The following is a 15,304-nucleotide window of genomic DNA, read 5'->3' as shown; positions in this document are numbered from 1 at the left end:
GTCCAAAAACATGGAGAATATTCTCACATACTTCTTTAACCGAAGGTATGTTGGCTTTTTCCTAGGAACCCTAAATCCAGGGGATGGCCTCCTGTCAACCAATCAGCCTCTGGCTTTGTGTGGCCTATGCAGTCCAGTGAATCCAGGCCAGGTTTTAGTCACTGGCTCATTAGTGTCTTCAGCCGCTTTAGTGACTCCTTTGTAGCATGGGGCTTAGCAGTCTGACATCCATCACTTAGCCTGTTACAGACGGGCAACAAGTCTTTACTCCCTCAGTCCTCCAAGCACCAGCTGTAGCTGACACCCCATGACCTAACGGACAGATTTGCACCCATGAACTCTGAGTCACCTAACAGTAACTGGCACATCATTAGGATTATTGTGCATTGTGCATACTGAATAGGTAAACTTATGTGAATAATGTTAAACTCTGGATAGATAGTGTTTGTTGGTGTGTTGCAGAAGCGGAAGTGTAATCACAAAAGGTAAATATGTGTAATACTGTATGTCCATGATTTTGAAGGCTTATCCGACACGAAAAGACTGCACAACAGTTTAATATGAGACAGGATTTTACAACTGAAAGCTATCAACAATAATTTTATTCTGTTTAAAGATGATGAGGTAAACAGTAGAATTTTAGTGTTCACGTTGTAAATGTGTGGAATGTTAGGAATGCGTGCTTGAATGTATTTGATTGGCCAGCTTGTGCTGCATTGTGATTTCACACAGATTAAATTATCATAGTGTGTTTATTAATGCTGTTCTAGAGTTGTCCAGAACACATCTAAGGTCCTGAAAGTGGCGCCTAGAGGCCGCAGTGTTCATTTCACCCACTATATGAAAAGAAACCAAAAATAAACAAGCTAATGACACACTGGTGATTTCTTACATAGTACATTCATGGAAATGTGCCGCTGAAATGATCAACGATTTTGTGGGCAAAGTCAACAACATGACAGTGGGGTGACACCAGAAGATGGCTCATGAGTGTCTAAACAGTTCATTTCCTGGGAGCAGAGATTGCAAAGTAAATTTAAATGGCAACCTGCCCTTTAGATTATTTGATGGCATTGTTGGAGAAAAGGTGAGGGTTCACATAAAGTTTTAGAAATGAATGATGAGGACCTGACATGGTCAAAGTTTGGAACTACGTTCTTGAGCACTGATACTCTGCTTTACCCAAATCTACTATTCTGCAACTGACCTGTGTATAGTGTGGTTATACATAGTGCCTTCCTTTATGTGATCATCCTCTGTGGACCATGAACATCTACAGTTAAATGTCTTGAGCTCCACAAGAGCAGGTGGCGCTATGAGTCAGTTTAACATGCCAGGGTTAAGCAGGCAGAGAAGACTGAACAGCTGAGATTACAGCTGAAGTTGAATGTCATTCTAAAGGGGTTTGATGCATGAATTTGAAATTGAATAATAGCGCCAACTGCTGTTCTGGAGGTTGAATATCTAAGAAAAAATTGTAGAAAATCCCACAGCTAATCATGGCCCTCCTGATATTTTACTCTCCACATACTGGATGGACCAACACACCAAATGACAACAACGTTTAAGGCCCAAAATTTACTTAATTAGATGCAATCAAAGTGATTCACTGTATGATTTATCTGTGTGTGACGAAGATGACACCGTGATGTTGAGGCAGGCTTATCCCTTACACAGGCCTATTGCACTGCAGGCCAGTGAAAGAGGTATATGTAAGCTTCAACCCCACATGACCCATCCAGTGGAGACAAGGTGGTATCTGAAGCTGACAAACAACAGACAGACCTTTCCATCCAGACAAATGCGTATTACTGAAGAACTTCCAGGTAAGTGATGAAATATTCCGTGACTCCGGCAAACAAGCACACTATTGCAAACTGAGTGGCAGCTGGGTACACACTGCATTCACCGGATGTTTTTTCAGTACAGAAAGTAAAGTGGATGCAAGCTGTGCAAAAATTCTGTCCTTTTCTTACCTTGAGAGCTTCCTCCTTAATCAGTCATAGATAAGGATTGAGTGGTGAACCACACAAGGAGTGAGTGGCAAAGACGAGTGTTCTGAACACATCTGTGAGTCATCCACTGTGTCATCTGAAAGACAATGCTTCTTGCATCTTTGAGGTCATCACCTATTTAGCTCATCACACTACTTTTCGGTGTCAGCATTACAAACAAGTTTCCTGTTTACCATGATGAGCTGATCAGGATGAAAAATAGTGCCATGTGCAGAGCAGCACAGACGTGACTTATGACCATGTAAGCGGGTTGATATTAACATGCTTATCATGTTTTTCCCATTCCAGCAGACAAACTGACAGCAGCACCTTAAATCTAACCACTGTTCAATCATGAATCATGTCAACTTTCTAAACTCCTGAGCCACCTCAACCTCCATTTAAACTGTGGGTCATACATGGGATGATTCAGCTGTGTGGCCTGTAACTCACTTCAGATGTATTCAGACACTGTTATTTGTGTCAGAAATTTGACATTTCCAGAAAAGCCATCATTTTATTCCAGTTTAAAAACCAGAAGCAAAGTTGAATTTGTTCACTTAATATGGTCCCACCAGTGGGTTTTTGCCCAGTGCAGTCAGGTTAATCTGATCATGGATAGCCTATAGGAATGGTTCATGTTGATATCTGAGTGAGAACTGTCAATCAACTATCATAGAATACAGCTTTGAATGACTTTTGTCCCAAGCGAATGCCTGCTGAGGCTGCAGCTGAGGTTGTATTTCCATGACTTGGCAGACACAAAAAGTGTTAGAAGGGTGCAAGAGCAGTTCACAACTTCACTAGAATTCCAGCATTTTGGACCCAAGCCCAGAAATTCAATTTCTGGGCAAATAGAAGATTTGGCTGAAAGAATACACAACCTGACCTAAGCCTCTACATCATACAAGCTTCAGGAGACGAATATGAAACTGCTTACATCTGTGGTGTAAGGGCAGTGGAATTTATGTACCGTAGGACCAGATATTTATCTTTTACTTTTAATCAGTATAATCTGTAAGGGTCAGAATACAATAACGTACAAGAATGGAAAATATTATGCTTAAGGATTTTGTTCAAGCATGGCTTGTTGGAGCACTAATGAAAAGACACTAACATGTTTCATTGTGTAGGATTCTGTCTTTCTGAAACTTCATATACGTATACCACAAGACCAGATATCTTGACCTGTTTGGATTTTAACCCCCAAAAACTATCTCCTCCCCCAACTTTATGGAAGTATTGGTAAATCACTGGAGTGCCCCCTTCAGATGTTGTAATATAGCAGTCTTACTGTAACCTCAGACTTATTTTGAATGTAATAAAGATTACTTTTGAGCCAATAATGAGTGATAGTGGAATACAGTCTCCAATAATACCATCACAAACACACTGACATATGCTGCTCTGTGGGTTGGATTCATTTCATTTTTTGGTAGCGCACTGCTTCTATATCTTAAAACTAATGAGAATCATCTTTAAATTACAGTAATTGCAAAAGGGAAACTGCAACAGTTAGTGCTTAACTAAATGCAAAAACAAAGACTACAATTTTCTAGCATTTTATAATGAATTTATCCACTCAATTTCAAATTTCAATCATTAATTCATAATTTCAACACTATATAATAAGGATTTAAAGTCATTGTGGCCTTTTAATACAAATTAACTATTAATTGTTGAATCGGTTTATAAGTGATTAAAAATATAATCGAGGAATTCATTTATTCTAATTAATTACTGTAAAATTCGAATGATTCTAATAATAATTGGAATTATTAGTAGAATAATTCTGATGGCATTTCACCCTCCAGGCTTCATAACACAGGGGCATTCCAGGCTGCAGAACAACTTCATGCAAGAAATAATATTCGTAATTTGTTTGCCCTCTGGTGGTTATTATTCTTCACCATGTTTAAGGAAGCTATTGTACATGATAAGTTCTTACATCGCGTGATTTAATATGCGGGCCTTTTCTCAGAAAGAAAGTTCTTTGTTTTGCTGGGAGCATATCATATTCTGACTCCAAAATAAACCACCTTGAAAAATCTGGTGCCGCCGCTGTGCAGACATAACGGAACCACTGAGACAGCCAGGCAGGAGCCGGTCACATATTTCACTCCGATCCACATTGTGCGCGACACCGGAAGCTGTGCCTGGGAATGACTCGTGTTTATTTTCCATAGTTTTGTCTTACAGGTAAATTAGGTCATATGAAGAAAATAATTCCATGGCAACTGCAGTGCAAAACTAAAATGATTATGTCTTTCTAGCGGATATATATATAAGGAATACTTATATATTACTTACTTACACGTACTTACTTTCTCTGAATGTGTCAAATTCAGGCCTTTATTTTCGGGGAAGAGTTAGCAAGCACTCCAACGGCGCCTCCTGCAAGACAGTGCTGAGGATAGAAACAACAGGTTTAGGGATAGCGTTTCCATTATCTTTTGGTTTTCATGCTGTCAGAACCTGCCATCCTTCTACCCTACTCACTGTTTAGGAAATGAATAGAAGACAACTTCATTAGAAACATGATGCAATTCACAATTAACAGAATCAAGTACTCTTATCATGGTCGTTAGCTAACGTAAGCTACGAAGCTAGGTTACTTGGACAATCCCTTCAACTTGCTCGCTGACAGGTTAGCTTATGACAGCTAACTTCGCTATGTGAACTAACTAAGCCGGGAAAGTGGCGATAAAGAAAGTCCCTGCAACTCTCTGGTTGGTCTACGTTTTGAGTTTATATTTTGAATGCAGTTTTATGTACTAGCAAGTATTGTTCGCTAATTGAGTGAATGTTACCAGTCCTAGCTAACTTGCTATTAAATTGTAGTGGTATTACTTAGCAGACGTTTGCTACAAAAGTTGCTAACTAGCCAGGTAGCTTGCTTGGACTGAACGCATGAGCAGATATTGCTAATTGCTTGTGAAAGTAATAACCTCCAAATTTGTAATTCCAATAAATAAGATACATACATAGGTTACCTAACCATTATACCTGCGAGTGTCTTTTCTTTTAGCAAAGGCATAAGTCTGTAAGCTGTCTGAAGCCTGGCGTTAAAGCCTTCAGCTGTTTTTGTTTTCATCTTTAACAGTCTGAACTTAATGACAGTTAAAACTGCGCAAATACAAATGTATGGCCGGAGTTTAGTTGACATGTCAGATGGGTAATACTGCTGGTTCCTAAATCTAAAATCTTAACTAAATTTCCTCAGGATTGTATTTATTGAGGGGAAACTCACACGGTTTGTGAATTGCCTGTTGTAACAGCGCATTATTGACTGCAGATCACTACAGCTGTTTATGCCTTTAAGTCTTTGTATCTGCTGTGATGCCAAAGTGTTTCACACTATTCTTTCTGGCTACGCGTCTGTCTTATGAAACTATGACAGATTAACCAGTGTGATACATTTGATCACACATTGAAGGCATAACAGTACATCATTAAAATATCATGAATTGTTTTGATTGACCTGTTGTGGATAAAAAGCCCAAAATATTACACTGCAAAGAAGAGGAAAGGGAGAGAAACAGTAAATCCTGACATTTTAAAATCAGTTACCAGCAAATGTTTGACAATTTGATTTGATACATTATTTGAATAATGCAGAGTCATCATTTATTGAATTTCTGTGAATGACAAATTCACCAATTATGTCTTGTTTAATTTTCATTTTTGCATCATGATGCTGGTGTTTTGCTTTCTTTAAAAAGCTGTCATGCAAAGTGGTTCAAGATTTCAGTTATCTAATTCACACTGAGTGGACATTAACTTATCCCAAGCATATTATTTATCAGATTCCCACTCTGTGGATGCTCGAGTCACTCTTGTGTTTGATGATGTGCTGAAATCAGACCCTGCATTGTTCTTACAGGTGTTGCAGGTTGCTCTCATGTGCCCATGGAGAAGGCGGCATTTGAGGGGTGGCTGGAGTCAGTCTCCACCACTTTCCTTACTCTAAATGACCAGCAGCGCAACCAGTCTCTGGACCACCTCATATCTTTAAGTGGTGCTGTCCAGCTCCGTCATCTGTCTAATGGACTGGAGACGTTGCTCAAGCGTGACTTTCTACGCCTCCTCCCTCTGGAGCTGGCCTTCTACCTGATGCGCTGGCTGGATCCTCAGACCCTGCTCACCTGCTGCCTGGTCTGCAAACAGTGGAATAAGGTAAATATTGTGCTTCCTGGCATTTGGTAGTGTTATCATGGGGAGCAAGTCATTGTTTTATATGCTTTTCCTCACATCTTAGCCCCTCCCGTCTAAGATGTGAGGGGTGAATGTAAAGAAAGAGAAATTATATTTATATTTATAGTGAATTGAGACATCCTTCCCTGTCACGTGTTATATGAATTAAGGTCATTTTCTGATGAAGGCTGTACAGCTTGATATGCTGTCAGTGCCATTTAAGTGTTCTGGGCTGTTCAGACAGATCAGTAAAACCACACTTTGAAAGCAAACTCCACAGCTAAGATGCTGAATGCATGCAGTACGAGCAACCTCTGCCAGCAACAATGCAGCAACGTCTTTTATATTAATTATTGACTTCCTTACTTTATGATACTTAGCTTGTAAATTCCTCATTTAATAATCCAGGTAATGATAAATGTGTTCTGTAATGTGCAGAGATAATTTGTGACTTATACCTGAAAATCAGAATAGTTTTAGTCAGACGTATGGTGCCTTATTTGAAGCATCACATATGACTGAATGGAACGGAATGTGTCAATAGCAATGAAAAGCTGGAGTATTGTAAATATAGTCTGAAGAATGTTGACAAGAATAGAAAAAGAACATGAAAGTAGATTCATGCTTATTTTGTCCATCTGGCCTGCGGTTAACACTCACTATTTTAAATTGTGAGATTGGAAAAACAAGAGAATACAAAAACATTTTGGAATAATGTAGAGCAGAGTAGCCTGGTCAGGACAGTTGGTGTGTCCTTTTGTTAAATGAAGAATGGTTTCTGTAGAAAAACATGCTTATTTTTGTCAAAATAAGGAACCGAAATAGTTTTGGTGTAAAGAAACTCTGGTATGATGTTGGTATCAGAAGTAACATGATGTTTTTATGCCAATTGTTCCAACTTGGCATACAATATATCTATTTCTGTGTACATATGTACATATATGTGTAATAAAGAATTGCTCATCATTAATCAAATGAAAAAGGGTTACTTGATATGATAGTAAAGGCCAGAAATAATGCTATAGTGCTGTAGATCAACTCACCCTTTCTAGTATTGAAAGTACTCGTCATTTACCCACGTAAGTGTTTAAAGTGTTCAAACATGCCAACAAGCATCCTTCCTCTTGTAGGTGATAAACTCGTGTACAGAGGTGTGGCAGGGTGTGTGCCGGGAGCTGGGCTGGAGGATTGATGAGTCCATTCAGGACGCATCACACTGGAAGGGCATCTACCTGAAGGCTAAACTGCGCATGATGCAGTTGAAGGATCAGGAGGCCTTTGAGACGTCGTCCCTCATTGGTCACAGTGCTCGAGTGTACGCCCTGTACTATAAGGATGGTCTCCTCTGCACAGGTACATTATGGCTGTGGTTTATTTTAGCTGTGGAAAAGGCTGGGTTAGACTCAGACTTGAATTTTATACAGATGTTGAAAATCCTCTCATCAGTCTTGGAGGCTGTGACCTAAAACCTTTGTCACAGAAAACAGCCCCCACTTTCATGTTGACCCACACAGGTGCTTTCAGTTAAGCTTCCTGATTAGACCCCTTCTCATCACTGTGGGCATGTACAGATTGCTTGATTGACATCTCCCTGACTTTTATATCCCGAGCCAATCAAAGGAAAGCATGACAACTATAGCTCAACCAATGACGAATCTGCCCCTCTAGGACATCAGATTATTGTCTGGATGAAGTGTCACAACATGAGCAGATGGCACCACAATCTGCGGCCAGAGGCACACGGTGTAGTTTTAACACTTCATTAGTACAATAATGATAGAAATAAGAGTTTGGTTAAGCAGTTTACATGATTCTATCAATTAGTTAGTAATCCAATGTCTCCCACATAAACAGCAGAATACAGGGTTCAAAGCAACCAGTCTGATGAGTGTAGGTGTGTGTGTTTGTCCTCTAGCAGCCTGGTGTCATCAGCAGGTGATTCAATTAGTGTAAACCTAGTGAACAGTGTGTGTGTAATGGCACTGCAGTGTTCTGCAGCCCCTCTCAATTCAGACATCCACAGATGTGTCCTGCTGCCTTCAAGTATAACATTTAAAGCAGCTGTGGACAGCAGATACTGAAAGAATCACTCACTCTGTTTGTTCCTCTCATCTCACCTGTGTGCTCTGTGCTGCACACCAAAATAGCACACAGGCAGGCAAATTTCAAGTTCAAAAAATACCAAACAGTTAAAGTCCAAAAAAGGGCCCCCAAAGAGTTCAGTGACCTCTCTTAATTTCTTTTGTCACTTGAGTCTTAATCAACCAGAATAAGAGAAAACAGCTGTGTTTGTTCAAAATGCTTAATAGCTTTAAATTTCCCACACTGAGATTGAAGCACACAGTTCTGGTCTCTGGTTACGCTTGTGTGTTCAGTACTGCTGATGAGTACAGAGCTCCCCAAAATTAGCAACAACATTATGTGTCATATTCTGTGTCCCAGTTCCATACTGCATGCATCCCTATCTTTATACAAATGTACATTTTTTTGCAGATGTGAGCGGCTTCTTCATTCCCTTTGTGCCTTGTGTTTTGGAACAATGGTCTCCATCAGCAGCACGCTCAAAGTATGAATAAGTGCTGTTTGCAGTATACATAATTTTGTTGATAATCCAGTGTAAACACTCCACAGACTCATAGCCTGCTTGTAATTGGTGAGTAGTCTGCAACTGGGAAACAGTATCAGAATAACAGGTGAAGGAACCTTGGCCTTTTCTTTATGAATACATATGTGAATAAAACACCCCAACCCAGAAACATGGGTATTCAGTACTTCCCTCACCACAAAGTTTTAATTCCTGAAAATTTGAAGGAGGGTCAGCTGATGCACATCGAGCCACTCAGATGAGGTTTGACCCACATTGGTCTGGACGGGGTTTTGTAGAGTTGTGGCAGAGCTTGCAGCAGGCACGTCATGGTCATTCAGGCTGGGGGGACATGGGCCGCAACAGATTTTTAATATCTGGATTTTTAATATTTTCCTTTTATCTTATATATTTTATGACTGTTTTTTGTAGTTATGATTATTTTATCTCACAAGTAAGATGTATTCTTCTAATTATGTCATAATTCATACCTCAAGAAGACACACACAGCACTGTGTCCAGCATCAGTGCTAGAGGAGATAAGGAGTTAAGCTGCAGTTAAACGTTATGTTACTGAAGTGGTTAGTAGAGCATCAATTCCTGTTTCAAAAGTGTGAAAATGAAATCCAATTAGTTATACCCACCTAAGTGCATTTGAGAAGTATTGGCAGATAGGCTTTGCAAAACTAGTTGACCTCTAACAGCTAAAGTGAGTAGCCATCCTTCAATCCAACTGTTTAGCCTTCTGGCTCACTAGCCAGGCATGACTTGTGATAGCATAGCATCCTATTAAATATCGGTAAAGGAGAGCTGCGTGTGTCTTATGGCAGTGAGCTGATTTTTCCACCGTTATCACAGGTCACAGCCCAGTCCTCCATCAGAGGGCTGATAGTGTCAGAGGAAGGTCATCTTAGTGAGATTTAGAGTGATTTTTCCCTCATGGAAATGAAATGCATGTAGATTTCACTGAAAGATTCGTTCCCTCTTTCGTATGTTTCCTCTGCGTTGTGCCTGAAAATACAGCTGTTACCATGTTGGCAGGTTCCTTTCATTTGTGATTTTATTCATTTGTATGTGGCTATCGTGTTTTTATAGGAATTTTTCATGCCTCTGTGTCAGAGACAGCCATGGCCCGAGTCATTATGTTTTGTGTTTGTCCTCTGTCCCACTGTACGTCCATCAGTCCGTTTGTCCCATTCTTGTGAACATGATATCTCATGACCACGTGTGAATATCTTCAAATTTGTCAGAGTCCTTCAGTTGGACTCAAGGATGAACTGATTAGAATTTGGTGGTCAAAGCTCACTGTGACCTGACAAAACACATTTTTGGCCCTAACTCATGAATTCATATTTTAATTATGACAAAATTTCACATAAACCTCTCACAGGATAAAATGATGAAATGATGACATTTTCTATTCAAAAGGTCATATTGTGACCATGTGTCACATTTGGTCAGACACTGAATTGGTGGGACTAATCTTTGGTCTCCACCTTGAAGCTGTGCTGATTGTATAGATCTTCTGTGCTGTTGGGTTGAGGATGTGTGTGAAGGATCCACATTTTACAGTTTGTAGCTCCTTTGCAGCAGTATCCATATTTGAATCATCGTAGTCCATCATGAGCTCATTGGTTCTGCTGATATTGATCTTCAGGTGATTGTTGTTGCTCCATGTGATGAGACCCCCCCCCAAAAAAAAAAAATCACAACATTAACTTGGATGTCCTCTTGTGTTTCAGGATCTGATGACCTGTCAGCTAAATTATGGGATGTGCGCACTGGGCAGTGCATTTATGGAATTCAAACACACACCTGTGCCACAGTGAAGTTTGATGAACAGAAGCTGGTGACTGGATCCTTCGACAACACTATTGCATGCTGGGAGTGGAGCACAGGGGCTAAAATCCAGCAGTTCCGTGGCCACACAGGAGCAGGTTGATTTTAATATCCTTCAGATATGTAGTACTTCTAATAATAAGCCAAAGGAAGACTTTCATACCACAATTTATTCCAGCGTAGTTACAGTGCTCGACTATAAATTTATATAGAAACATATATATACAGTATACATATAAAAATCCAAATGCAATTAAATGGAACCTGTTGGAGTGTTGCAGCAGCTTTGATCATGCCCTCCACAAACTATTGTTCTCTGGGCATAAATTGCCAGTGCTGTCAGTTAAACTGTATCATTTGTAAACGTATAAAGGTGTGAGTGTATGATGCAACTGTCAAATGTGTGAGTGTTTTTATTTATTTATTTTTCATTATAAATATTCTTTGAGTTTTGAGCAATTTTGTGTCTGCTCAGTCTTCAGTGTGGACTACAATGATGAGCTGGACTTGCTGGTCAGCGGCTCTGCGGACTTCTCTGTGAAGGTCTGGGCTTTGTCTGCTGGTGCCTGTCTCAACACTCTGACTGGACACACTGAGTGGGTCACCAAGGTCAGCTAACCTTACTGAGTCCAGGTTTGGTTTTAGGAAAATAGTTTTATGTCATTTATACTTGAACTAGAAGTCGGTTGGCACATTTTAAATCAATATTTGAATGTGAGTAATGTTGCCTTTGTTGTAAATGTGTTTACTGACTGAGAAATCTGTTAGCTAACAGCTGAAAGTGCTGATAGACTGACGTGATCAGTGTTCAACCATGAAATGCTTGATGTGTTTTGAAATGTGTCTTGTGGTGTTACCTCCCATCAGGTGATACTCCAGAAAAGTGAAGTAGAATCTATGGTGCATAGTCCTGGTGATCATATCCTCCTAAGTGCTGATAAGTATGAAATTAAGGTAATGCTCCTCTCTACAGTTTCACTTCTGAAGAGTAAAGAAACAAACTAATTTGAAGCTTTTGTCATTATTTTGTTGTTCATGTCATGAGCTGCAATACCTGAAGAGTCCATACGATGGAGCAAACACTGTGTTCCCTCCTCAGGTCTGGCCTTTAGGGAGAGAAATCAACTGCAAGTGTTTGAAGACGCTGTCAGTGTCAGAGGACCGCAGCATCAGCCTTCAGCCGCGCCTGCAGTTTGATGGACGCTACATCGTCTGCAGCTCTGACCTCGGGGTTTATCAGTGGGACTTTGCCAGTTTTGAGATTCTCAGGTAAAATAACAAGGTGCTAAGTGTTTTAAGGGTGGCAGGTGTAAAACTGGATTCCATAGAGCTCTACAAAAGCCACTGTGAACATGAAACAACCCAGAATGAAAAGCAGCAATCGTTTTCCTCTTTGGTGCTGACAAATAAACTTAACCTACAGGAGAGAAAGTAAGGCCTAAAATGTGTTTCTGTCGAATGCGTGATTACTGACATCAGCAGTGTTAAAGGGCACAGTATGGATTTTGTGATTCCTGAATTCTGTAATGCATCATAGTTAATAACAAATACGAGCTGCTGGACAAGTGATATAACAATTTAATTTGTTTCACACAGCACCTTGATTTAAGATAAAAGACAGTGTTGAAAACTAACATGCAGTCCTTTGACAGGAATAATTTGACAGGGAAGATCCACATAATCTGTTTTCATTGATAATCCAACAACATAACAAGATCTTTTTTTAATATTATTAATAATTCATGATTATGTCATCACGAGAAAAACCGTTAGACAAACTGGGTTATTGTTGTTTCTAGATCACAAAGTATATTACTTTCCGGTTAAAAACAAAACAAAAACTTGTCCAGTTGCTTTGACCTTTATGACCTTCCTTAATTTATCAGCACTTGGTGGTTGAGTCGTGACATTTGCTTACTGTGAGGTGAGGTGCCTGAAGTCACTTCAGTGATATTAATAAAAATATGTTTCAGTTGCATAACTTTGTTTAGCACGAAAGTGTTCGTTTTGAACAACCACTGCTGTGTGTTACACCAGGCAAAACTCTGCACATGTAAAACGAAACTAAGAAGTATGTCTCATTTTTCATGACAGTTTGCTCAGAGTCATAGGTTTGTTATATGATGTTTTTATGTTCCCTCAGGGTCATAAAAACGCAGGACCCAGCTAACCTGTCCCTGCTCAGCTTTGGCGAGGTGTTTGCACTGCTTTTCGACAACCACTTCCTGTATGTGATGGACCTGAGGACAGAAGCTATCTCAGGCCGCTGGCCTCTACCAGCCTACAGAAAATCCAAACGAGGATCCAGCTTCCTGGCCGGTGTGACTTCCTGGCTCAACGGCCTGGACGGGGGCAATGACTCTGGACTGGTGTTTGCTACCAGCATGCCCGACCATAGCATTCACTTAGTACTGTGGAAAGAGAATGGATAGAAGCAAACAAGATTTCCAGTCCCAAGACTGCTAGGATATGAGCTACAACCATGTCTGCTCTGGAATAAATGAACATTAACAGCCAACATAGATCATGCATGGACCAAAGCATTTTGATTTTCCGTTTCTTCCTCGGCATACAGTCCTCCTCTACACATAAACATTCTCACATGTAAATGGAAGGCAAACTAGGAAAGATGATGCACTCTGATGTGCTACACTCACTGCTAGATCAGTGCTTGCTCCTGAATCCTGCAGCAACCTGTAAACCTACCATTGGTCTTGGTCTTCGACAAAGACAGAAAGAAAGTAAACAGACTTCTCGAAAGCCAAGATGTTTCAGTGACAGCTAAAAAATGGCATAAAATAAAACACAACCATAGAAACTCTCTTGTTGTAGACTTAAACATGGAAGTGTTGTCAGATTAGCTTTCTGATCAGTTTAGCATTGTGCACTCATATTTGTAGCCAACCTTTAATTCATAGTCTTTTCACTGGGTGCCAACTTTGGCCAGTGACCTTTTCTTACCAGAAGAAGACTATGTCAGATGTGCTGTAGCTAGAGCATGCCCAATGCCAAGCTGGTCATTGAGCTGATGTGCCAAAACATTGGTTTCCTTAAAGAAAAGCAGTGTTGCCTTAAACACAGTTGCTGTAAATAATGAAGAAGATCTCCCCTGATGCTAGACTGTGACGTCAGGGGAGATCTTCTCTGCGGTTTTTCAGACCATCCCCAACGACGCTGTATACTGAATCGTATGTTGAAAAGTGGTTTGGTACATTGTCGTGTACCATGTAAAACTTTGTGAGGTTTCATGTAATTCACTGAATATGCTTTTGGGATGTCTGGTTTAAATGTCAGCTTGAGAAATGTGATGTGCCTTTTCAGTTCATTTGATGTTTCAGACTAGAATTCCTTGATAACTCTGGCACATTGCGGTAAGGTGATGACTGCATTGTAAATCTTACTTTTATGTTGAATTTTTTGTATTTACTGTGCTCTAACAGTCTAAGATGTCTGTAATTTTATAGTTATCTACCTGACATGACTTGCTCAGTGAATTGCTTTTATGAATCATTGACTGTGTAAAACATCAGGTTTATTTTTCTAAAGGCCTCAACGCATTGCACAGCTGAGGAAGCGACTTGGCAAGCAGTCGGTTCTGCACGTAATTACTACTTTAGACTATAAAGAGAATTTGAACAGATGGTTTCTTGGCATAACCACAGAAATGATGTGAAATCGTGCCTCATTCTGTGCATCAGTTCGTAAGGACCAGTGTGTAGGTTTTATTGGCATCTAGTGGTGAGGTTGCATACTGCAATAACTGAATACTCCTCCCCTTCCAATCATGTCTATGATGGCTGTCAATTCAGGCCCTCTCCAGAGCCAGTGTTTGGTTTGGTGGTGCCACATGACGGACTCTGCTCCCTCTGTAGATATAAAGAGCTCATTCTGAGGTAATGAAAACACACCCGTTCTTATTTTCAGGTGGTTATACACTGATGAAAACACACTTATGAATATTATATTCTGTTTCTACCAGTGGATCCTCCTAAATCCTCCACACTGGGCCTTAAACACCATGTCTCAACAACACTGAAACTTTAACCATGAATGAGTGCTTTTCCCAGAATTTTCCCTGGTCTTCCTTTGCATTTGGCAGGCCACAGATCAGCACAGATTGAACTTCATGTGCACCGAACCACAGCTATGACAGAACAGTTTTTTCTTGCATACACAGACCGTAACCTGTTTCTCACATGGATTATTGTACACAGCAGATGTACAGACTGTTCTTAGTTTAGGTTTTTCAAATCTAATTAAAACACCACCAATATACTGTATTCTGTACTGTTGTCTGACCATTGCACCACATTATATCCTCCAGTAGCACTCAGTTAAAATGGAAAACACAGTAAGGTGATTTGTATGTAAAGTGATGAACTGAAATTGGCCAGCAGAAATGTGAAATGTGTCTGTTCACAGTTAATTGCCATTGAATTCAAGCTCTGCAGTGTTATTATTTCACAAAATTCCAACTGTAGCTTTTTGGTCACCTGCATCAGTCTACAATCAGCTTCACTATTGCAGTCTTTCAAATAAATAAAAGTAGCAGATGCACCTAGTTGTGTATGTGTATTTGGTCATGCAGCATTTTAAAATGTCAGCCAACATCATGTTGCTGATGCATGTTGTTCTTAGCCACGCTAACAGCAGCTTTAAATTGGGGAAACGATACAATACGATTTTACAAATG

At 40.0% G+C, this 15,304-nt stretch overlaps 1 protein-coding gene across 1 annotated transcript; it reads left to right on the top strand.

Moving 5' to 3' along the window:
* The first annotated feature begins 4,397 nt into the window (after positions 1 to 4,397).
* Positions 4,398 to 14,891, top strand: fbxw2 (F-box and WD repeat domain containing 2). Its single transcript, XM_076758899.1, has 8 exons — positions 4,398 to 4,723; positions 5,878 to 6,170; positions 7,319 to 7,541; positions 10,515 to 10,709; positions 11,087 to 11,220; positions 11,479 to 11,565; positions 11,711 to 11,880; positions 12,755 to 14,891. Exons 2-8 carry the CDS (start codon positions 5,904 to 5,906, stop codon positions 13,041 to 13,043), a joined length of 1,365 nt encoding a protein of 454 aa, XP_076615014.1. The 5' UTR covers positions 4,398 to 4,723; positions 5,878 to 5,903; the 3' UTR covers positions 13,044 to 14,891.
* Positions 14,892 to 15,304: the final 413 nt, after the last annotated feature.

The sequence above is a fragment of the Chaetodon auriga genome, chromosome 19 (genome assembly GCF_051107435.1).
Source record: "Chaetodon auriga isolate fChaAug3 chromosome 19, fChaAug3.hap1, whole genome shotgun sequence".
In the NCBI taxonomy this organism is placed as follows: domain Eukaryota; kingdom Metazoa; phylum Chordata; class Actinopteri; order Chaetodontiformes; family Chaetodontidae; genus Chaetodon; species Chaetodon auriga.
This window is presented reverse-complemented; position numbering and strand designations above follow the sequence as displayed.